The sequence below is a fragment of the Rhamphochromis longiceps genome, linkage group LG7, assembly GCF_057381845.1.
Source record: "Rhamphochromis longiceps isolate RC_006_pf linkage group LG7, R_longiceps_female_GT1.1, whole genome shotgun sequence".
NCBI classification, from domain to species: domain Eukaryota; kingdom Metazoa; phylum Chordata; class Actinopteri; order Cichliformes; family Cichlidae; genus Rhamphochromis; species Rhamphochromis longiceps.
Genome location: NC_140563.1, coordinates 46,525,097 through 46,547,363, shown reverse-complemented (window position 1 = coordinate 46,547,363; position 22,267 = coordinate 46,525,097). Strand labels below are relative to the sequence as shown.

Here is a 22,267-nt window from a genome sequence, read left to right as displayed (position 1 = left end):
AGGAAAATGAGATCTTTTAATGTCTCATCTGAGATGTTGTCTTTGTTTTATAGACGTTTTATCGAATCTGTGATGTCTTTTTGTATCGCTGCCTGGTTTGGTAACCTGACGGTGAAGAATAAGAATCGGTTGGGACTTATGGTAAAAACTGTTAGCAAAATTTCAGGGCGCTGGCAAGATGGACTTTTGGCCATTTACAATAGAAATGTGCTTAGAAAGGCTCATTCTATTATTAATTGTTTGAACCATCCACTTCACAGTGAGTTTGAGTTGTTGCCTTCCGGCCGCCGTTTTAGCGTACCTGTGAGGAAGACTAAAAGACTCCAGGTCTCTTTTATCCCCACTGCATCTTGTCTCCTCAATGGCAAATAACTGTCCTTGGACTTTCTATCACTATTATTGTCATTATTATTTTATAGTATTGTTCTGTTTATTTATATCCTGCTGCTAAACTAATTTCCCCTTGTGGGACAATAGAGAAATTGAAAAAATAAACCTTTTTTTAATCAATTGACTTAATGTAAAAAAATATATATACAATAAATAATAGAGAAAAAGCAGATACTAAAATCCACACTGTTAAAATTTCTTTTGTAAATTTATCTAGTAATATCTTACATTTCCAATTTTATTAATAAAAATAAATCCGTTTTAGTTCAGTTTTCAGTTTTATTTGTCATATGCAAGTTAGCACAGGGTCAACATTGCAATGAAATGTGTTTGACGAGCAGCAGTCACTCAGCAGCATGGTACAGTATAAGAAAATATAATAAAATAATAAAAAAAATAGAAAAATAGTAAGGAGCAAAATATTAGAGAGACGTGGTAAAAGAGAAAAGATGACTAAATATATATATATCTATAAATATAAATATATGTACACTAGTGATTAAATAAGAAAATCTTGAAAAGAAATATGACGGGAGGGCAGATGGGATATTGCACAGGAATGAGCAGCAGAAAATCACAGTATTGCACTTTTAAATATAAATATCAATAACAATAAAGTGGAGTGACCAGTGCAGATTAAACAGAGTACTTGTGAAGCTGTAGGGTAGCTTCTGAGTGCGTCCTGTGGACTGTGTTGTGTGGGTTTAAGTGTTGTGGTTGAGGTGTCGTATGGCTTGGTGGTAAAAACTGTTTTGTAGTCTTGTAGTCCGAGCAGACAGGCTCCTGTAACGTCTGTAACGCCAGCTGATGTGCTGGGTGGCTGTGGTCCTTGATGATGCTGTGTGCTTTACGGAGGCATCGCTGAAGATAAATGTCCTGAATGGCAGGAAGCCTCGTGCCAGTGATGTGCTCTGCTGTCTTCACCACCCTCTGTAGTGATTTACGGCTGCTGGCAGAGCAGCTTTTGTACCAAACTGTGATGCAGCTGGTCAGCAAGCTCTCAATTGCACACCTGTAAAAATTTGAGGTGATGTTGGCGTTCATGCCAAACTTCCTCAGCCTCCTCAGGAAATAAAGCCGCTGGCGAGCTTTCCTGATAGCAGTGTCTGTGTGAAGGGTCCAGGAGAAGTCCTCTGTGATGTTGACTCCAAGGAACTTGAAGCTGCTGACCCTTTCGACCTTGACACCGTTGATGTGGCTGGGCTGGTGTTCTCTGACTGGTCGTTTCCGGTAGTCCACTATCATTTCTCTAGTTTTGCTGATGTTGAGAGTCAGGTTATTTTCCAGACACCACTCGTACAGTGCCATCACCTCCTCTCTATAGGCCGTCTCATCATTGCCTGTGATGAGGCTTATGATGGTTGTGTCATCCGCAAACTTGATGATGATGTTGGACTCGTGTTTAGCAACACAGTCAGGGAATATAGGAGGGGGCTAAGCACACAACCCTGTGGCGTACCTGTGTTTAGGATGAGTGGTGAGGAGGTGTGTTTACCAACTTTCACCACCTGGGGCCTGTTTGTGAGGAAATTTAGAATCCATCTGCAGATAGGTGTTTCCAGCCCAAGGTCGACGAGCTCCGTGGCAAGTTTTGAGGGGATGATGGTGTTAAATGCCGAGCTGTAGTCGATGAAGAGCATCCTTGCATATGTATTCCCTTTCTCCAGGTGAGTGAGGGTGGTGTGCGTTGCCAGGGCGATGGCATCCTCTGTGGCTCTGTTTGTCCGATAGGCAAACTGAAGAGGGTCCAGTGTGTCAGGGAGGGAGGAGCAGATGTGACCTTTGACCAGCCGCTCCAGGCACTTCATGATGACGGATGTCAGTGCAACAGGACGGTAGTCATTCAGACAGGAGACCACTGACTTTTTGGGAACGGGATGTGGATATTGTAGGCATATAAAGTAACTGATGGCTTGGTCATTGTTTCTTTTTATAAAACATTAATTCTCTTTCTTATTTTGTTGGTTTGTTATTTTTGTTGATTAAGTGAACATGCCCAATACAGTTATAATAAAGGTCGTCAATGTCACCGTTATCTTAGAACATACACGTCAAATTTCCTTTCTTCAAACTTTCCTTCCCTAAATGTAAGTGAATTACAAACAAAAGAAAACTTTACCAGACAAGATTAAAAATATTTGAAAACTGGACATGTAAATGATGTTTACTATTAGGTCTACACTTCACATAAGCGGAGATGTTAGAATTACTAAATTACTTAAAGAAAAAATACTTCTATACCAGAGCAATAACTGGAAAAAACAATATACAATAACACAATACAGACCCACTATCCACTAACCTATTCAGCTGCTTCTGAATGCAAATATCTAAACAGCCAATCACATGCCAGAAAAAAAAAGTTGATTTAAGTGACTTTGAAGGCAGCATTGCTGTTGGTGACAGATGGACTGTTTTACGTTTTTCAGACACTCCTGATCTTCTCAAATTTTCTCAGGAATTTACAGAGAACAGTCCAAACTGAAAAGCGAAATAAACATTTCCCTGGGTAAAAATGCCTTGTTGATTGCAGAAGTCAGAGGGGCGTGGCCATGCTGAAGGCAAGAGGAATTCTAAGCCAGTTTCTCAACCCAGCCCATCTGATATCAGTAACCACAACACATTCAAAGTCAATTAAAAGTCGCCTTTCTTGCCCGTTCCGATGCTCGCTTTCAACTTTGAAATGAGACCACTTGGACAACAGTAATGATAAATAATTGCAAATAGAGCATGTTTACAGAATTTAATGTCATTTTTATAGAGCACCTCTTATTTTAAGAAAAGATGGGCGAGACGATTTTTGAAACTAACTGCAAATTAAGCACACAATATTTAATATCTGTATTTTACCATTTTGATAAGACATATTTCAGTACTCCAAAACACTTTTATTAGACTGCCAACATGCTTACAAGTAGTAAATCCAGGTTAGTGGATCATAATTAAACATCACTCTGTGGCAAACGCAGAGTTCAGCAGGCCATCAAGGAAGAAGTGACGTGCATTTCTGCAGTGTAAAGATGCACAAATCATTTTCTCCTTAATCTACAGTCACACGAAGCACCAGGAAAATCTTTGGTGATGATCTCAGATGATTCTGATGCTTATCATCCAGTTCCTCGTGATGTCCTCCACACCATCAACCCTCTGTCCTCCTCACAGTTTCTTCCTCAGCTTGCCTTTCTTATGGCCACCCCTTCCAAAACCTGACTTTTTAACTTCTCCGAGCCACTTTTTGTTCTTGGAGCGGAGCTTCCTCATCCCCCCGCCCTGCAGGAACTGGTGCTTCTGCTTTTTCTTGCGCTGCTTCATGATCTGATCCTTTGTTTTCAGCTCCGAGCGTGCTTTGTGGTCACCGGAGCTCTGTACGTTTGGACCTCGTCGGCCACGGCCACGACCTGGGAGAGGCACGACACAACAAAGAGGTTGGAGGTTATAGCTCGCAAGGCTGGAAGAGGGACTTGAAGTATTTACCTTTAGAGTTGAGTTAAAACATGGTGGCTGATGGTCTATATTTAACATGTTTGTGCTATTCATTTTGATGCCTTCCTACCTCTTGCTGGCTTCCTGCCTCCTCCGCCTGTTTCTCCATCTGATCCAGATCCTGTATCATCAATCTTGTATTTTTTCTTCCACTCCTCATAACTGACATGTTGTCAAGTGATACAACATCTTCACAGTACAGCTTAATATTGTCATAGGAGTAGAGAAGAGGGTCATTGAGAGCAGCACACAGAGAAGCTTTTTGTTGGAAGGATACAAGTTCTTCCTGTTCTTCTTGTTACTGATAACCTGACCGCTGTCTGTTTTGATCTTCTTCTTCTGGTCTTCTTTTCCCGTTTCTCTCACAAAACGCTTCCTCTTACGGTCCCTAAAAAAAGAAGGGGGAAAAAAGACTTTAAATTATAGTTTGAAATGACCATTTGGTGGATACTGAGTCAAACATAGGGAAATTTGTACCATTTCATCATTTTCTTCTGCTGGTTAAGGCGATCGCCTTCATCTCCCATGAGATCAAGGACAGCTGAAGAGGCCTGCTGTTCAAAAGCACTGCCCTCTCCACCGAGACTCAACCTGTCGACGCATAACACAGGACAAAACAGCATAAAACACAAAGCCATTCACATTTTTTAAAGAAACAGATGCAACAGTTTAATGCCTCACCCTCTCTCAGAGTCAAAGTCTTTAGGTCTGTAAGGGATATAATACTCTTCATCTTTGCCTGACTGCCTCTTTTTCTTGGTCTTTGGTCGCTCTTCGCCATCTTCCTGCTGACCTCTTCTTTTACCACCTACCACCTCTGAAAACACCCCCTGGTGGAAATAGAAAGAATTACATGGTACAAAGTGACAACGCATGATACAGAGATCCTACTATCTTCCTCTTCTAGTTTGTATACAACATCATCTACATCAAAACGGCACTTTATTTTGCTTCTTCTTCATCAGACAGCACAAACAACTTTCTCATTTTGACTCAAATATTGGTTTTGAATGAAAATGATGAAACAATCCTGGGTGTTTATTCAACTTGTGAGCAGGTTTTCTAATCCACCGTACTATTATTATTGACACTAGTACATGTTCGTGCTGCTGGCAAACTAATACACTCAAGAACATATAGCAAAGCAAAGAAGTGAAAAGTAGGTCTTGCCTACATAAATAAACATAAGACAGTTGTGAAACTTTGACATAGTAACATCTGCAGTAATATTTACACCTGTGATCACATCTCACCAGCATTAGCCTTATTTTGAAACCAAGATTGTTTACACAGAGTTTGTAATTGCAGAGAAATGCTCCATTTATTTTGGTCATTTCATTTTTGAGCAGGAAGCTCACCTTTTTTGTTATAGCCTTTAGATGAATAGAGAGTTTTCCAATTAAATACATATTCTTTAAATAATGTTCCCTCTTATAAAAAGTAGGATAATTTTTTTAAAAATTTAAAAAATGTATTATACCTCTATTACTTAGAAAAACCCTGTTTTTTTCTGTTGTCTGTTATATAACGTTAGTGATGCTCGTTTCAATTCATTTCTTAATCAGCTAAACAGGTCAGTTAAGAAACAGTCAAATATTAAGTTACATTTGAAAACGGTTTAAAAAAAAATATCTCCATTCCAAAATGTCACATGACAATCTCATTGGCTCACGGAGTTATGATGTCACTACACGATCCTTTGAAGTTTTTCCTTAAACAGGGGTGAGAAACAGCAGTTTTTTAGTTCGTGTCCTCGCAGCATTTGTGTTTGCAGCCTTCACGCGTTCACCACAGAAACTTTTGGAAACCTTTTCGTTGTTGTCGTGTACAACCTTCAACATGTATCCAACAAGACACCAACCAAGGCAAAAAGATTACGCCGCTTCTCCTTCCTGTCGTGGCCGGCCAATTTCCCCAAATGACCTCTTAGCCGTCCAAAGGGCATTACATGACAGTAAGAAGGAAAACTACCATCTCCAGAATAAAATTCAACAGATTGAAGAAGAGAAACTTCAACTGGAGGAGAAGTGTAGACAGATGGAAGCGCAAAATAAGAACCTGGAAGAAAGACAAAAACGCCAGCCCGACATAAATATTATTAATGAGGGTTGGGGAATCAAGTTTGGACAAGCCCGAGAGCAGATTGTCTTCCTAATTAAGGAAAACAAGCAAAAGAGCGTGGAACTAAAGGAGATGTCCAACCAGCTTAAAGACAGCAAAGCTACTGTTGAGAAGACAGAATGGGATCTCCAATATATGGACCAAATGAATCGGCTGCTCCAAACAAACTTCGATGAAGCTGTGAAAAAAAATGAAGAAATCCTCCAACAGAAGGAAGAACAGGAGAAAAAGCAAAGAGACATGGAGCACAAACTCAAAGTCACGGAGGAAAAATACAGAATGCTGAAAGAGAAGGTGGATGATACTCTGCGCCAAAACAAAGACCTTCTTCAAGAGAAAAAGCAACTAGAAGGGGAAAAAGAAAAACTGGACAAACAATGCTCGCACATGCAGAAAAGGATGGAGCAAATGGCGAGAAACAACTCCGAGCTCACTAAGGGGATATTGTTGGAATACAACAACTTGAAGCGCAAACACACTGAAATGCAGGCGCAAAAGCAAGAACAAGACAACATACATGACGACCTGCAGCGTACGCTCCAAGATATCCACAGAAGAAATGAGAAGCTACAAGACATGTACAAAGAAGTACAACAAAGAAACGCAGACATGCACAAGGACAAGATAATGCAGGAGGAAACATCCAAAGAGCTCAGGGAAAAGCTTGAAGAAAAACAAGCAATGTTGGAAGAGGTGGAGAAAACATGCAAGAAGCTTGAGAAACAAAACGTAGAAACCATCGATGAGTTGAGAACCCTCATCCTGGAAAAAAAAGCTCTTGTAGAAAACTGCATGAAAAAGAAGAACAAACGCTTCCGCTGGCCCTGGAGGAGGAACTCTACTGCTTCCTCAGCAGGTGTAGCCTCGTCTTGCTCCACCTCTGTTCACCTCCCCAACCAGTCCCGGCAGTTGACTGTCCCCTCCTGAGCCTGGTTCTGCCGGAGGTTTCTGCCCGTTTAAAGGCAGTTTTTCCTCCCCACTGTCGCCTAGTGCGTGCTCAGAGGGGATTGTTGGGGTTTTCTCTCCTCTACCTTGTTTCAATATTTACTTAACTTTTTGTTCTTACTTCATTTTACCTTGTTTTGTTATTTACTTGTTAACGTTTTGTTCTTACTTCATTTTACCTTGTTTCATTATTTACTTGTTAACGTTTTGTTCTTACTTCATTTTACCTTGTTTCATTATTTACTTAACTTTTTGTTCTTACTTCATTTTACCTTGTTTTGTTATTTACTTGTTAACGTTTCGTTCTTACTTCATTTTACCTTGTTTCATTATTTACTTGTTAACGTTTTGTTCTTACTTCATTTTACCTTGTTTCATTATTTACTTCTTAACTTTTTGTGCTTACTTCATTTTACCTTGTTTCTTTATTTACTTGTTTAACTTTTTCTTTTTCAACTTATTCATAAAACAATAAACAATTGAATTTATCCTTTGAGTATTTTTCATCGAATCTTTTCATCTATAACCTTTTCAAACATTCATATCTGTCGTTTATCTTCTTCTTGAAACCTCATAAATGGTGAAGGAAAAATCCTGGAACATGGTTTGAAACACTGAAATTGTTTCAGCTGAGACCGGCAAAGTCATACGTACGTGTGTGTGTGTGTGTGTGTGTGTGTGTGTGTGTGTGTGTGTGTGTGTGTGTGTGTGTGTGTGTGTGTGTGTGTGTGTGTGTCTCACAGGTGACACGGTGTCACTGGTTAGGTCATCATGTTTAGGCTCATTCACTCGAAAAATTATTTAGGCCAAATCTTTAAAACTGTATCATTGCATACACATTTTCAATTCATTTCAATCGCACAAATGCAGAAATAATTATTTGCAGTATCTTATCTGATTTATTTTGAGAATGTCATGCCTGATCATTTGCACCCACACCACCAAAAATGGGGGCAAAAGGGAGGAGATCGCATTTAATCGGTTATAACAAGAGGTCAGAAATATAAGTGCTGCAGAAACCTCTGAATCTCAGCTATAAGCTCATGTAAACCATTTCTACAATCGCCAAACAAAGCAAAGTCACCAAACAGTTAAAAGAGCAGTTAGTCACCATGAATCTGTGGACAGGTAATATCCACACTTTCATTTATGATTTCCTGGAGTTCAATGTGTGCTTAATCCTTAATGAAACTGATGTAAACCTGCAACTACAGAGATCCAGGGAAGAAAGAAAGAAGCAATACTTCACCCATGCTTACTTTTAAATCACTCTCATCCTTTTCGGTGATGTCACAGTCAGCAGTAGTGGTGGGGTTGGTTGGCTGCTGCAGCCTGCTTTCTGCAGCTCGGTCTTCTCTCTGCTTGCTGAATTTGTCCACTAGCCGAGTGTCTTTAGAGCGTTTGGCCCGCATCACCTCACTGGCTGGTGTCTTACTACTGGAGTTGATTTCGAAGATGGTCTATTTCAGGAGACAATTATATGTTTTTTTGCTTACTAGAACACTTTTTACCAGAAAATGCAGCGCTGCGATGTGTCTGCATTAGAGCTGGGCGATAGAACGATAACGATATGTATCGCGATGTAACTTTTTCTCGATAGAAAAATTTAACTATTGCGATAGACCTCGTCGCTCTTGTCCTCTTAAAAAAAAAAAAAAAAAAAAAAGGAACAGCCAATCCAAATTAAGTAGCGCAGAGCCGAACCAATCACAGCCGCAGCGTCACGTCACGTGACTTGTTACGTACAGCACAAGTGCCAAGCCGCACATGTGTATTTGTTTGGGAAGCAGCCAGCCACCGTACCGCCCGGGTAATGGAGGAAATGAGTGTGCCGACTAGAAAAATCAACAGAGCGTGACCGAAGGTTACCGAAGAGAAAACAGATGATGGTTCCAACGCCGGAGAGATTGTCGAACGGAAGAGCCAGAGAAGTTCCGTAGTGTGAAGGTATTTCGGCTATTTCAAGTCTGACAAAAAACAGAGTGCACTGTAAATTGTGCCGAAAGCAAGTCTGGAAATACAATAAACTGGTGCATGCGCTACGTCCACACGTACCTGGGCATTCTTGAAAACGCAGATTTTTATATGCGTTTGCACCTTTCGTCCACACGTAAACGGCGTTTTTGGTCACTGAAAACGAAGATTTTTAAAAACTCCGGCCAGGGTGGATATTTTTGAAAACTCAGTTTTTGCATTTACGTGTGGGCGAGAAAAACGGAGAAAACGCAGCGTCAAAGATGTGCGCATTTTTTGACGTCACACTGTGCGCCACGTTATTGTTTTAGTGAAATGAATTTCTACAATACTGTTACTGTTAATTCTACTCTCTGCAGTGTTTAAATGCTTACATATACACACAGTTACTGTCCGTCCACACATACGACTCGGGTCTGCTTCTATGCCCCAGCTTTGTTTACTTTTTCCCACCGAGGCTTCTAGACTTCTGATTGGCCAACATTTCTGCACGGTTAGGAATCTAGCGCCACCTGCTGCTTTGGCATGTTCATAGCAGCGTTTTCCTTCATTTCTGCCTTTATGTGTGGACGGGATTATTTTTTAAAACGAAAACGGAAAATCTCCGTTTTCAAAAACACCCGTGTACGTGTGGACGTAGCCTCAGTCTCTGACTGGAAGCGCTAATTCGTCATTCGGCTTTTGTCAGACTAAAGTAACTGTTAAAACTGTTTGAAAAGCTAAGCTATACAACAAGGAGAGATTGAGAATTTCCTTTTAGTTCTCAGTTTATTTGATATTGACAAAAGTTAGTCATTTTTGTCTGTTCTTCTGTAAAACAAACTAAGATTTATTTTTAGAATTAATATTTTGTTTCTAAGTGGAATTGACAATTTAGTCTGTTTTTGTTTGTTCTGTTTTGAAACTTAAACGCTTTAGCGGCTGCCTTTTGTGTAGTTTGCAATATTTGCCTTTATTTACCTGAAAAAGTCTCATGTTCCTTAAGTACATCTACCCTGTTGAACTTATTATGGGAAATAAATATTTAAATAAAAACAAGCTGCTCATTATTTCACATTTTACTTGTGAGCAACGGCACATTTAAATCTTACAAATATAGTTATTTGGCTTATATCGTGATAGATATCGTTATCGCCTGAAATGAAAAAAACATATCGTGATATGAAAAAATCTCATATCGCCCAGCTCTAGTCTGCATCAAACTCACCGCTTTGGATTTGTAGCTCTTGATGGCATCGACTATTTGAAGGCACTCCAGTTCCATTTTTTCCAGACCACACCCTGAAACAAATCAAACTGTCTTACTTAACTGCCATCAGTTCCTCACTACTCCTTTTGATTATTTTCATAACTTCTCTCTTCTTTTTATACTTTATCCTCCTTTGAACTTACCAAGTACTGGATGGACACCCATGCTGGACACATCTGTGTTTTTAACCCGTCTGATGGACTCCGGCGAGGGGTTTGGCCGCGACTTGAGGTACTGCTTGTAGGCGTTCTCTGAGACACGGAGCAGATTTTGCAGGTCCAGGGAGTTTTCGTGAGACGTGATCAGATGAGCACTTTCATCATCCAAGATGCTTTGAGGGACTCGACCAAACACACCTTCTGAATCTGGAGTACGAAAAGAAATGCAGACATTTCAATACAGTGACAGATAAAAAGAGCACTAAATAAAGTTTATTAGCAACCTCAAATGTGTAGCACATCAGTTAAACAGTTCATCTATCACTTTAAAACCTGACAGGCATGCAGTGGAGTCTACCTTGTGTGTGTTCAGGTGAAGCAAACTGAACTGGTCGCCCTAGGAAGAGGTGGAGGTCGTAGACATAAGGCATTTCATCAGGACAAATCAGACTATAGGCTGTGCCACTTCGGCCCGCTCGTCCCACACGCCCTGATGGGAAAAGACAGGGGGAAATACACGTAATGCTGGCCTAATCATTTCAAATTAAAGAGGCTCAATCACTTTGTTCCTTCTGCATACAGCTGCTCACCAACTCTGTGCAAGAAAAGTTTGGCCTTGGAGGGGAAGTTGTAATTGATGACATTATCCAGCAGGGGGATGTCTATACCACGAGCAGCAACATCAGTCACCAGAAGCACCATGGCTTTCCGATGCACAAATTTCCCAATGTTGATCTTCCTGGCAGTCTGATCAAGGGCACTGTAGATGTAGGCACACTCTAAACCTTCTGACGACAGCAGCTGGACATCAGGGGAAAAAAAGAAGTCAACTAAAGCTCTAGTTTTTAAAACAATATTTAACATTCTCACAAATTTAGGCTACACTGTTATCTTACCTCCTTTAGGTACTCCACATGGTGTTTGGTGGCAGCAAAGACCACTGTCTGTTCCTGAGGCTTCACTACGTTCCTCAGGAGGTGGAGCAGCAGAGCCGGCTTGTCATCCACACGCAGGTGGAAGAATGACAGCTGATGAAAGTTAGAAGAAATTAAAACATGCTCAAAGCCATGGAAACATCAGGTGACTGTAAGGACTTTTGCTTTGGGCTTTACATTTAAATCTTTCAACATTTCTGGGAGAAGAATACAAAATGTTTGAATAGCAAGTGTCTGAAGACAGAGCAACAAGTAGAAAGACCAAGACACTGACACAGTAGCTGATTTAACATAAGTTAGCATGTAGAGTAGATGCAATAATCCTGTACTCAGGTTGTAATAAATAATGTAAAACCTTCCATCTAATTTCTCAGATTAACCAAAAGGTAAATAAAACAAAAGCAAATTCTGCCTTTTTACCTTGATCTGATCACTGAGCTTGGAATCCACATCCAAACGAATCAGTACAGGTTCTGTCAGGCCTGAGAAAAAAGTTTGTATACACCGGTGTGAATATAATTAGGTTCATTTGCCTTTAGATGCGAAAAAATATGGAAGCTAAGTTGAATGAATATGCTTTATGATGAGAAAATAAGCCAGAAAAACTTGATCTTCAGTTCAGGTTACGCCCACTTCTCGTTGTCAGCAGTTATTTCCCATAATCCCCTGAAGTCAAAGAATATCATTCACTCTCTATGGTCTCTGGTCACATGTCCCTCTCCAGTGAGGATCCAGGTAACAACTGTAGAGGTTTGTATAGAAAATGCCAACTTGTCTCCAAGCACTCACTAACTTACCAGCTGATCAGCAGTAAAACTTGAAGAACGATACAAACTGGAAGTGGAAACCATTCACCTTCAAAGTTAAAGTTATGCCTCACCAACGTGGCTAACACATTTGAAAAAGGCACAGTTAGTGTTGCCATTTCACAGTTTCACCGCTGCTTGTGGAGTAATTGGCAAGTGTTTGCAACCTACATGTAACCAATTTAACCCTGCAAACACCAGCAACCTCTAGCACCCACCAACTGGTCAGGGAATACACATTTTGTGCTACCAACCAGTGGTTGGCAGGTGTTTACCAACTGTTCTCTAGATCTGTGTGACTGGGACTCAAATGGATATGACTTTGAATGTGATTTTTGTAGTGAAAAGGTAACAAGTGTATATCAATAGATTCTGCTAACTTTCATTTCCCAAGAAAAAAAAGATGCTAACTTTCTTTTTTTTCATGATTAACAAAAACTGAGGGAAGTGGGGCATGAAGGTGAGAAAGGCCAGACGACAGTTAAAAACAGCAGCTATGGGAAAACATTAGAAGACAGTTTATGCATTTTCTCTAATATGCAGAAGATGTCAACTACATTCAGATGAAACAAATCAACTCGGTCTCTATCTATAATTTAGGCTGTTTACTTACATCACAGAGTTTCAATATTGTGACTTGGACTCAACTGAATTAAACCTAACAGAGTAGAAATGAAACGGTTAATCTTACCAGCTCTGGCAAACTCCACCAACAGTTTAGGCAGGGTGGCAGAAAACAGCAGAGTCTGTCTAGTGTCTGGAAGTCTGCGGATGATCTCCTGAAGCTGCTCAGCAAAGCCCATTTCGAACAACCTGATTCAGGAAAACATTTCAGAATTCAATTTGGAAAATTAGAGCAATAAATAAAAAACAAAAAAAACATGAAAAATGCAATTTCTCACCTGTCAGCCTCGTCAAACACCACATACTCCACACTGTGCAACTTCAGGTTCATCTCCATGACAACGTGCATAAGACGACCAGGGGTACCGATGATACTGAAGGGGGAGAACTGAGCTTAGCATTTCAGCATAAAAATCCATAAAATCCTATGTACCCTTTTTCTTAAGTTATCATGTGACTTTCAAAAAACTTGACCTCTGAATTCTAACCTTAAGGTCAAGATCGGTGGGATTTGATACCTATTTGCAGTAGACACAACTATGGTATCAATTTGAAACTTCTACATGTCTTTGTTATCATATTCATTAACTTAGGTCTCCACGTTGGGGGTTGGTGGGAGGTTAAATAAATAAATATATAAAAGCACTCACATGTCAGGGTTTTCATGGAGAGCAGCAAACTGATCTTCCATCCTGAAAAACAGCAGAGGCATTCACATTAACAGACAACATCAAAGAGCAACAAGAAGAACAAAGTAACAAGACAGCTAAGTAGTCACGCACCTGTCTCCACCAAGGATCAAAGCAGTCTTGAGACCGGTGAATTTTCCCAGCTGCGAGACCCCGATAGAGAAAGGAAAACAGGTAGTACATTAATGACACACCTAAAGATGTAGTTAACGGCTTTATTTCACACTTTTCACCTGCAAGACCTACATGAACGGTAATTTCCACTCACCTCTTTCGTGAACTTCATGGTCTGTAGGGCCAACTCTCTGGTGGGGGTCAGAATGAGGGCCCTGGCTCCTGTTTGGGCCTGAGGGGCCTTTAGCTTCTCAAACATGGGAATCAGGAAGGCAGCAGTCTTACCGCTGCCAGTCCGAGCCATGGCTACAACATCTTTTCCATCCAAAATTACAGGTACAGTCTGAAGTGGTGAAAAGAAGAGGGTAATAAGTCACATATTTACATCACAGTGTAACATGACACATAACCTCGAAGCAGCACCAACAAACCTTTCTTTGGATGGGAGTAGGAATTTTGTAACCCTTCTTCATGACGCCTTTAAAAACAGGGTAACTGAGACCTGAAATCAGACATCAGACAGGTCATCTAGCTTTGTTTCAGCTCAAATGGACACATCCAAGTAGGCAGATAGTGGAAAACCTACCCATGGACTGAAACCCTCCAGATTTCTTTTTCTTCTTGTTTTGAGCTCTGACCAGCTCCCTGGTGTCTGGCTCCACATCTGACAAGCACTCTGATGCTGCAGGGAAGCGCGGCAGTTTCCGCCCTGGCTGTGAGACAAATAAAGAAACACGAGCACTACTTCTTAGCAAGATGAAACCTTCAAGACGTCTAAAAAACTGATCAAAACGTTATACAGTGAAAGATTTCAATATTCCTTATACTGAGAATGAATTAATAAAAATCTTATGGTCAAGGGTTGTTGCTGTGATGTAAGAGTGGGAGACCTACATCTCTGGTGCAGCAAAACGCTAAATATCCACAGATGCCACTTTGTTATTTACAAATTTTTACCATTTCAAAACCTGCTGATCTACTATACAACCATCTCTAGGGTTTACGGAGAATGATGCAAAAAAACGAGGAAATATCCAGTGAGTGGCAGTTCTCTTGGTAAAAATGCCTTGTTAATGCCAGAGGAGAATGGCCAGACGACTTGGATCTGAAGGTAACATCAAAATTGTACCTAAATAACCACTGGGTACAGTTAATGTATGCACAAGAGCATCTCTGACAAATATTATGGACAAAAATATCTGGAGAAATTAGGGCAGTTCTAAAGGCAACATTTTCAATTAGTTTAACCTTTTTCTTATTCTAGAGACTAGTTTTTCATTCTACTTTCAGGGTTTAGTTTAGTTTAAAACTAGAGCGGAAGGAAACAAACTGTTTTTGCAATGGTACTAACAAATAATTCAGAGTATATGAGAAGAAACTGTTTTTTCAGGGGGCATCCGGATTTGAACCGGAGACCTCTTGATCTGCAGTCAAATGCTCTACCACTGAGCTATACCCCCTCTGCCTTCTACTGGCTCAGCAAAACCATGAGTAGCTGACAGAGCTGCGGGCTCAAAACAGCGACATTAGACATCGATGAATCGCGCAGATCGACGATCAGATGATTAAGAGACTCGAGAGGACGTGTAAGAAGGTTTTAATCATTTAAAACTTACCGAATCATCGTCTTTAATTTCAACAGCCAGCTCGAAGTCTCCGTCAGAGTCGGTCTCCGGCTCTCTGTTGGCTGTGTGTCTCTTCTTCTTCGTCAGCTTCTTCTTTCTCTGAGCCATCCTGTCACTTTAGTGTCCTTTCAGCCCGCGGCAGGAAATTTGTTTTTCTCTGCAGATTTCTGAATTATCGAAATGGCATCAAGTTTTCAAAACACCCCATCAAAAGACACAGCACGCAGACATGTTGAAAACACGTGTGAGCTTCATTTTCTTCTTCTACCTCCAAGTGCAGTCGCGTGGCTTGAAACTCAACGCTGCCCCCTACTGCCAGGGAGTGTGAAACGCGTTACAAGCTACAACAATATTTCATTTACATGCAGGATTTAAAGACTGTTTCTTTTAATAAGTCTGTGACTACGTTTCTTAAATTTCTAGAATTAATTTGTTCACTCACCCTAAAAGTAAAATTGGATTTTTTTAAAAGAAAGCACTGATATATAGTTTAAAATCTGAAAGCTTTTAAAGATTAATCTGAATGCTGGTGTGCAGATTTTGAGCTCTTTGGGTTAATCTTTATATGCCTGCACCCAAGATGTCACATTATGTTTTTTTATATATCTTGCCGGACTATTTAAATTCTGTTAAAAGCAGCACAACATTTGCCACTTGGCCTCTCACAGTGGTGGGGTAACATTCATTTCTTAATGTATTCATCTATTTTAATCAGTGTATTGTACAAATGGAATCAAACAGGAACGCTGCTTTTCATTTCTTTTTGATACGAAGCATCCTCACCCATTTGCCCTATTGTTTTAGTGTTTCTATATACATATAAAAGCTGGCACAGATGTCTCATTGCTGAGTCATAGTTTGAATCTCTACGATGTATTATTCACAGTCACAGACAGTTCCCGTATCTTGCAGCTCCAGTGTATCCAGACAAATTCACATTAAGATCACTAAGGTTGCACATTTTTGCAAATATAATCTCTCTTATCTGACTGATAAAAAAATCAAAGTAACAAAGCTGTGTTCTTTTTTTCTTTTTTTCTTTTCCTTGGTGCTGGGTATAGCTTAGCCCCAGGAAACAACTAAAGAGATAAAAAATATTCTTCAAGCATGCAAAAGAGCGTTACCCAAATATGCTTTCATTCTGATGACTGTGTTTTTATATGACTCAAAAACTCGTGGAAGACAAATTCTTTCAGTTGCATAACTTTTTGTGAGTGCACAGCACATTTTGGCAGGGAAAGTCTACCCATCCACGCCACAACTGTCCTATATACAACCCTGAAATATGCTCCAAAAAAACAGTTTTAGTTGCTGGCACAAACACAGGCTTGGGGGACAGAATCTCAAAGTTTCCTTGTTAATTACTTGCAGTGCTAAATTTAGGATTATTCCTTTTAAATTTAGTATTTAGTATTTAGTATTTATTTATTTATTGTCATTGTCAAGAACAATGAAATTGCGTTTGGGGCTTCCATACAACCCAAAAAAAAGAAGAAAATAATAAATACCCCTTAAAACCCAAGTGTACATATTTAACCCAGTGTGACTCCAATGCAATAAGACAATCCTTAGCAATAATGTTCGTAGAAATTCAGACAAAGACCTGAGAAACATGACAAAATACAACAATGCAACCCATTCAATATTATTGTACTGTGAGATATGATATCAGATATGATAGTTATCTATTTAAGAAAGAGGGGGGGGGGGCAGGAGGGGGAAGAGAATAAAGATATGATGCACCAATGCAGACCAGTTCATTGCTATTAAGAAGTTGGATATGGTTATTGTCCGTGAGAGGGGGGCAGAGAGTTCAGGAGCCTCACAGCCACCTTATGAGCACATTAAGCAGAAAAAAAGTATTTTATCATTCGTTATCACACTATCATTGATGGTATTACTAAACAGAGTGCTCCCTCTACTCTTTAAATGCGCAGTGTCAAAGATATACAGAACAAATCTTTGAAATTCAAATTCAAATCTTACACAACCGGATAAATGAAGGGATCAAATATTAGGATCAAATCTGAGCTTTTTTTATTTTTTGTCTTGTGGTCTTATTTCATTTTATGCTAAAATGGTTTCACATAAGACATTTTGGCAATATTTGCCTCTGGTAGTCTCTTGTAATCCACTCATCCATGTATTGATTTTTGCACAAAATAAAATGTCCTTTGTGGTTTCATTAAAATGCAAGTCGTCGTGTTGCTCAAGAAAACAGCTGCCCAAGATATCACCTCCCCACCCCCCAACTGTCATGGTGTAGCCGTGCTGTCCGTTCACAATCACTCCCTTGTGCTTTTTCACACCTTTTTGATGAACTACTTTTTTGTTTCCCTCTCAAGGGAACTCTTTTTATTATAAGTATATCATGAATTAAAACTAACAACGCGTTTTCTGTTGGGTAGGTGTATCTCCAGCTCAGAGCACATTGTGCCCCTGCTCATAAACTTCACTTGTTCACAGCCAGCCACAGTTGAATTTTTTAAATCACCCAGTGGAAATGTGTCCTTTGGATGATAACACTGACACTGACAGCCAAAAAAAAATATGTAATGTGCTGCTTGAAGTCAGTGGGCTGACGTACAGTAAATAAGTCAACACCATGGCAACAGCCTGGAGCTAATGCCATTCATATTCCCCCTCCACACACACAGACATAGCCTGACTTTGGTGGCCTGCACCCAAATCTGTTCAGGGAGCTGAGAGGGCTTACACACAGGCAATAGGTGCAGCGAGTCGCCAGGATAGGATTCCGCTTTTGTCCTTATGGGTGATTTAAGTGATAAAGCCTGGGGGGATTAAGATATGAAGCTGGCAGCAGCGGGAAAGTTGTGGTGGTTTCAACTAAGCATTCAAATAAAACCGGGATTTTGGCATCAGCATGCCTTCGGGTCAGCCTCCAAAGCTCTTGGCAGTATCTTAACTCTCAGTTTTCCTACTTTGCAGAGCCCTCCTGAATAACTCCTTCATCTCCACATCATGTGACTCTGGCAGTTTCTTTTCTGGGGTTATTTATTATTCATCAGGCAGGGCTTTTAATGTTTTTGTTGATGTGCATCTTGGGCTACAGAGGGGAAAAAAACAAAGCTACAGTAGCATGTTTTAATTTTCCAATTTGGGACGTGGCTGCAGAACAACCCATCTTTCTCTAAGTGTGATCATAAGATCTTTAAAATGCAAATGTATTTTTGGTTGTAGGAGACTTGCATAGAAGCTAAAACCTCTAAAAACTCTGCAGTGTGTGTTTTAGTGAGTGCACAAATACACTAGTCTGCCATTCAGTCTGTGAGCGAGTGAACGCTGAATGAAAGTCATTAGGGAAACAGATGTCAACATGTGTCAGGTTGGATTTTTCTAAAGATGTTTCTGTATGTGGCAGATGCTGCCTCTAAGCCTTGGAGATTGAGGGGAATGTTTAAATTAAGAGATTATTGAGTTTATGGTTCGTAAAGCTTAGCTTTTAAATGGGGGTAGAAGTGAAATATTCTTCCATATCTGTGTCGACTCAATAATTTATCACAGCACTCTTCAAAAAGCTGGCCGTGGGTTCAGTGGACCTTTTAAAAATAGTCCAAACATCCAATTAGTGTTGCAACTGATGCACTGTAGCATATCAGGCGTTCAAATCCCTGCAGCAAGCCTTCAAACACTGGTTTGATTTTTCATGCCAGACGCTGTACATCCAAGGGGCACATTAATCTCGGAAATCTGATAACAGCTCCTCAGATAGTTTTAAATGGCCGTATGGGAGGAAATATCTGCTTTGGATTTTTGTTTCATGAAAGAAAATTCTATCCAAGTTGTCAAATGCAAGAATTACACTGAGTGATGACCTAAAAAGATGCATTTTTTATATTATTATTATTATTATTACAGCAAACTCTTTCAGCCCTTAAAGAAAACTTACAATTCCATAATTTTAAAATCAGTCAAGTACAGCAGTTTGGAAAATATGAAGAACGCCTGAAACATTTGGACGTCTATTTAAGTTGTATATTTATTTAACTCTGTAGTCCTTATTTATACGTTCTGCTCAATATGCCAACAGGCAGAGTGAATCATGCTGATGTGAATAACCTGGTGAGGTAGATAAAAGTCTCAGAGCCCGAGCAGAGAGGATGTTCTGCACAGTGAGTGTAATTGTCCCACCCCTAGTGAGAGCAGCAGATGGTGAGAGGCCCCTGGGCTTTAACTGCCACCCCCACCCCCCCAAGCTCCTGGGCAAGAAGACAGAGCAGCCATGCACAAAATATCTGGCCACTGACTGGACCCTGCCACGCTTAGTGCCACAGGCTGATAAGACGCTCAGAGGAGCAGCACTCACATGCTCAAGTAGACTTACAAGTATGTTAACCTGGGGATTTCTCTGGACCCCGACTTAACCCATCATGATCGACGTTGTAACCTCTGAGGCCAACTCTCAATAGGTGATTTTGACTGTTGAAAAGTTTTGTGGTATTTGATCAAATTCAACTGAAAATAAAACACAGACACATTGAAATGTTGAAATGGAACTTTTATATTTGTCCTGTTTTTTAATAATATGTCTTAACTTTGAATTTGTCACTAGCAGCATGTTTTCAGAAGTATGGAATGCTGTGTATTCACGTAATAAAAAGCTCTTTAGGTTAGGTTAGGTGTTTTTAAAAAAGCGTGTCGGAGAAACTGATCCTATCAGATGTAAAAATGGGCATGGGCTCGCCACTTTGTAAAAGACAGAGAAGATAAAAGGTTCACCAATTTAAGAATGACTTTTCTGAACGTAGGATTGCAAAGAATTTAGTCATGTCATCATCTACTGTAATATTATTAAAAGATTCAGGGAATCCAGAGAGAAAGCTCTTTATGCAAGGATCAAGGCCCAAAACTAAGCTTGTGTTTGCATTACAGTTCTTGGAAGCGCTCACTCTTTTCTCAGAACTCTCACTAAACTTCGTTCTCTTGTGGCAGTATCTCACAATCGGATCAAAACAGTTTTATTTATGCTTGAAACCATACAGCGCCATCATGCACAAGACACAAAGTAATGACTCTACTGAGGCTTCATTACATGCTACATCAGAAAATTGTATGGGAGGGTTTTTCCAGCCTCCTGAGGCTGTCTTGCAATTCTACACAAGTTGCCAAATATGTAGCACACAGGGATTGAACGCAACCCCCCCGTCTTCCTGGATCTCCTGCAACATGACTATACAGTAAATAGCCAAGATTATGGCAGCAACAGAGGATCTCTACTGAGGTAGGTTATTCAATGTGTCCTACTTGTTTTATTCACAAAAGAAACTAAAACAAAGAACAAACGATATGATAAGCGTTTATGCTTTACGTGTACGATATAGCTCATAGGACTAACTATACGTCTCATGCTGTGTTTACAGTTTTCCTCATTATTTAACCCAAAAAAATAGAAATTTGCAGACATTTCTAATATCATGAAGCTTGTGTGTCAACAACGTGACTCCAAACTGCTAAACTCTGAGCACAGTTCCATCTGGCTCATTTAAATGTAATTTGAAATCACAGTTTTGGAAATCTCTCAACACAAATTGCATCATTTAAGCATTTAGCACACTTTGTATTGATAACTCAACTGGAATAACAATTTAATCCTGCATCAGAGTATGAAACAGCCCTCAAGTAACTTCAACTGACTTGTACAGGCGTTAGGCAAGACGATGGTGCAGCAAGAACACAGGGGAGGGTTAAGAGGAGGCCCCCCAGAGAGCAGAAGGCAAATTTACTTTTTTTTGTAGTGCCTTTGTTACCTTTTGCATCTGCACACTGGTTTTTCTTTATAGTATTTCTCATATTGCCAATGCATTATGTAAGAGAAATGATTAGTTTTGCTATTTACTACTTAAAATAGGTGATGTAGTACTGTGTGTACATAGAATGTTTTAGTGGAAGGAGTTGTTTTTCAGATGAGAGAGCGTGGTTTTAAGTGCTGTGTTTCATTTTGCAAGAGAAGTGTGGAGTTTTGACAAAGTGGTGAACTCTTTTCCGATTGTGTTGAGAGTTTTGATGATTTCATTTTCTGGAAACGTGTTTTAACATCTGCCTCCGGTGGTGAATCACTGTGAAGAATGTGTTCTGGTGACTGTTAATGTCTTTAGAGTTTAGTAAAAATTCTCAGTGGGGCCTGGGAAATGTGTCTAGGTTGGAAACTGATGCCAAATCAGTGACAATTAAGAAAAAAAAAGTTTAGGATGTTGAGAATTTGGGATTTGGCGTTTTGGGGATTTAGAAAAGCAGACTGACTCTGTGGTGTAATTCACTGCTCAGAAGCACTTCTGAAAACCATTAGGTTACCATGCGACAAAGAATACAAAAAACAAATACAAGCAAGATCCGGAAATGCTGCTCATTTAAGGACTGAGGGAAAATGGAAAAGGGTTCGGCGGTCTAACAGATCAAGAAATTTAAAAAGAAATTAGAAATGGGGATGTGGCATCCACTGAGCCAAATGGGAGAAGGATTGTCTGGCTTATTACCAGAGCACAGTGTAAACCAGTGTCTGGAATGCTATGAAGGTGCCTTAGAGAACATGAAGTCATTGCTTATTCCAAAATGTCTTTAAGGATTCTAGCTGCTAAACTGAGCTGCCTGCTGACCATTCAGAACATCTGATTTATTCTGACACAGCGAAGTTGACACAGGAAGCCCTGAACTCTTAGCAGCTGAAATCTTACCTCATGAATAAATGTGGGGAAAAACATTTTAGAAAATACAGTAATTGGCCTCCTCACTTCTCAAACGCTTAGTGTTGGTAAAAGAAGAAGTGATGCAACGTGGTGGTAAACATGCCCCTGTGTCAACTTTCAAATCCAAACCTCTGATATTTTGTCTCTGCAAACTTTTTTATTTAGATATACCTTTTAATTCTGCAACTTTTGGAAGCATGCTTTTTATACATTACAGCACATGCATGAAGTACTATTTCATGAGAAACAGGGAAAATGTTTCATTGTAACTGCAAGGACTCAAGAGGAAATGCACATAAATCCATAAGAACGATGTGAGCTGTTTCAGAGCAATAAATCAAAACGCAGAAGCGCTTACGTACCTCGAGCTGATTCTAAGCCTTTTTCTTAGAGATCTCCTTTGCTGTATAAGGAGAATCCGGCTTTTCACTGCCTTCAGTGTAAAACTGC

The 22,267-nt window shown here is 39.9% G+C and overlaps 1 protein-coding gene and 1 non-coding gene across 2 annotated transcripts; both read right to left on the bottom strand.

Annotated features, from left to right (window-relative positions):
* Positions 1-2,676: 2,676 nt before the first annotated feature.
* ddx54 (DEAD (Asp-Glu-Ala-Asp) box polypeptide 54) lies at positions 2,677-15,388 on the bottom strand. Its single transcript, XM_085413921.1, has 20 exons — positions 15,105-15,388; positions 14,075-14,201; positions 13,920-13,990; positions 13,643-13,831; positions 13,468-13,517; positions 13,336-13,377; positions 12,964-13,059; positions 12,753-12,874; positions 11,676-11,737; positions 11,217-11,348; positions 10,911-11,121; positions 10,679-10,810; positions 10,306-10,527; positions 10,121-10,194; positions 8,199-8,399; positions 4,555-4,703; positions 4,351-4,464; positions 4,151-4,261; positions 3,944-4,035; positions 2,677-3,788 (listed from the first exon to the last, which is right to left on the bottom strand). The coding sequence occupies exons 1-20, from the start codon at positions 15,219-15,221 to the stop codon at positions 3,547-3,549; spliced, it is 2,556 nt and encodes an 851-aa protein (XP_085270047.1). The 5' UTR covers positions 15,222-15,388; the 3' UTR covers positions 2,677-3,546.
* Positions 14,877-14,948, bottom strand: trnac-gca (transfer RNA cysteine (anticodon GCA)). Its single transcript has one exon. It is a non-coding gene; the product is annotated as a tRNA-Cys (tRNA).
* Positions 15,389-22,267: the final 6,879 nt, after the last annotated feature.

Coding starts and splice junctions, on each gene's coding strand:
- ddx54 (XM_085413921.1), bottom strand. CDS start 15,221: ATGGCTCAGAGAAAGAAGAAGCTGACGAAGAAGAAGAGACACACAGCC. Junction 10,195..10,305: donor GGGTGTCCATCCAGTACTTG/GTAAGTTCAAAG, acceptor GATTTGTTTCAG/GGTGTGGTCTGGAAAAAATG. Junction 4,465..4,554: donor GACTTTGACTCTGAGAGAGG/GTGAGGCATTAA, acceptor ATGCGTCGACAG/GTTGAGTCTCGGTGGAGAGG.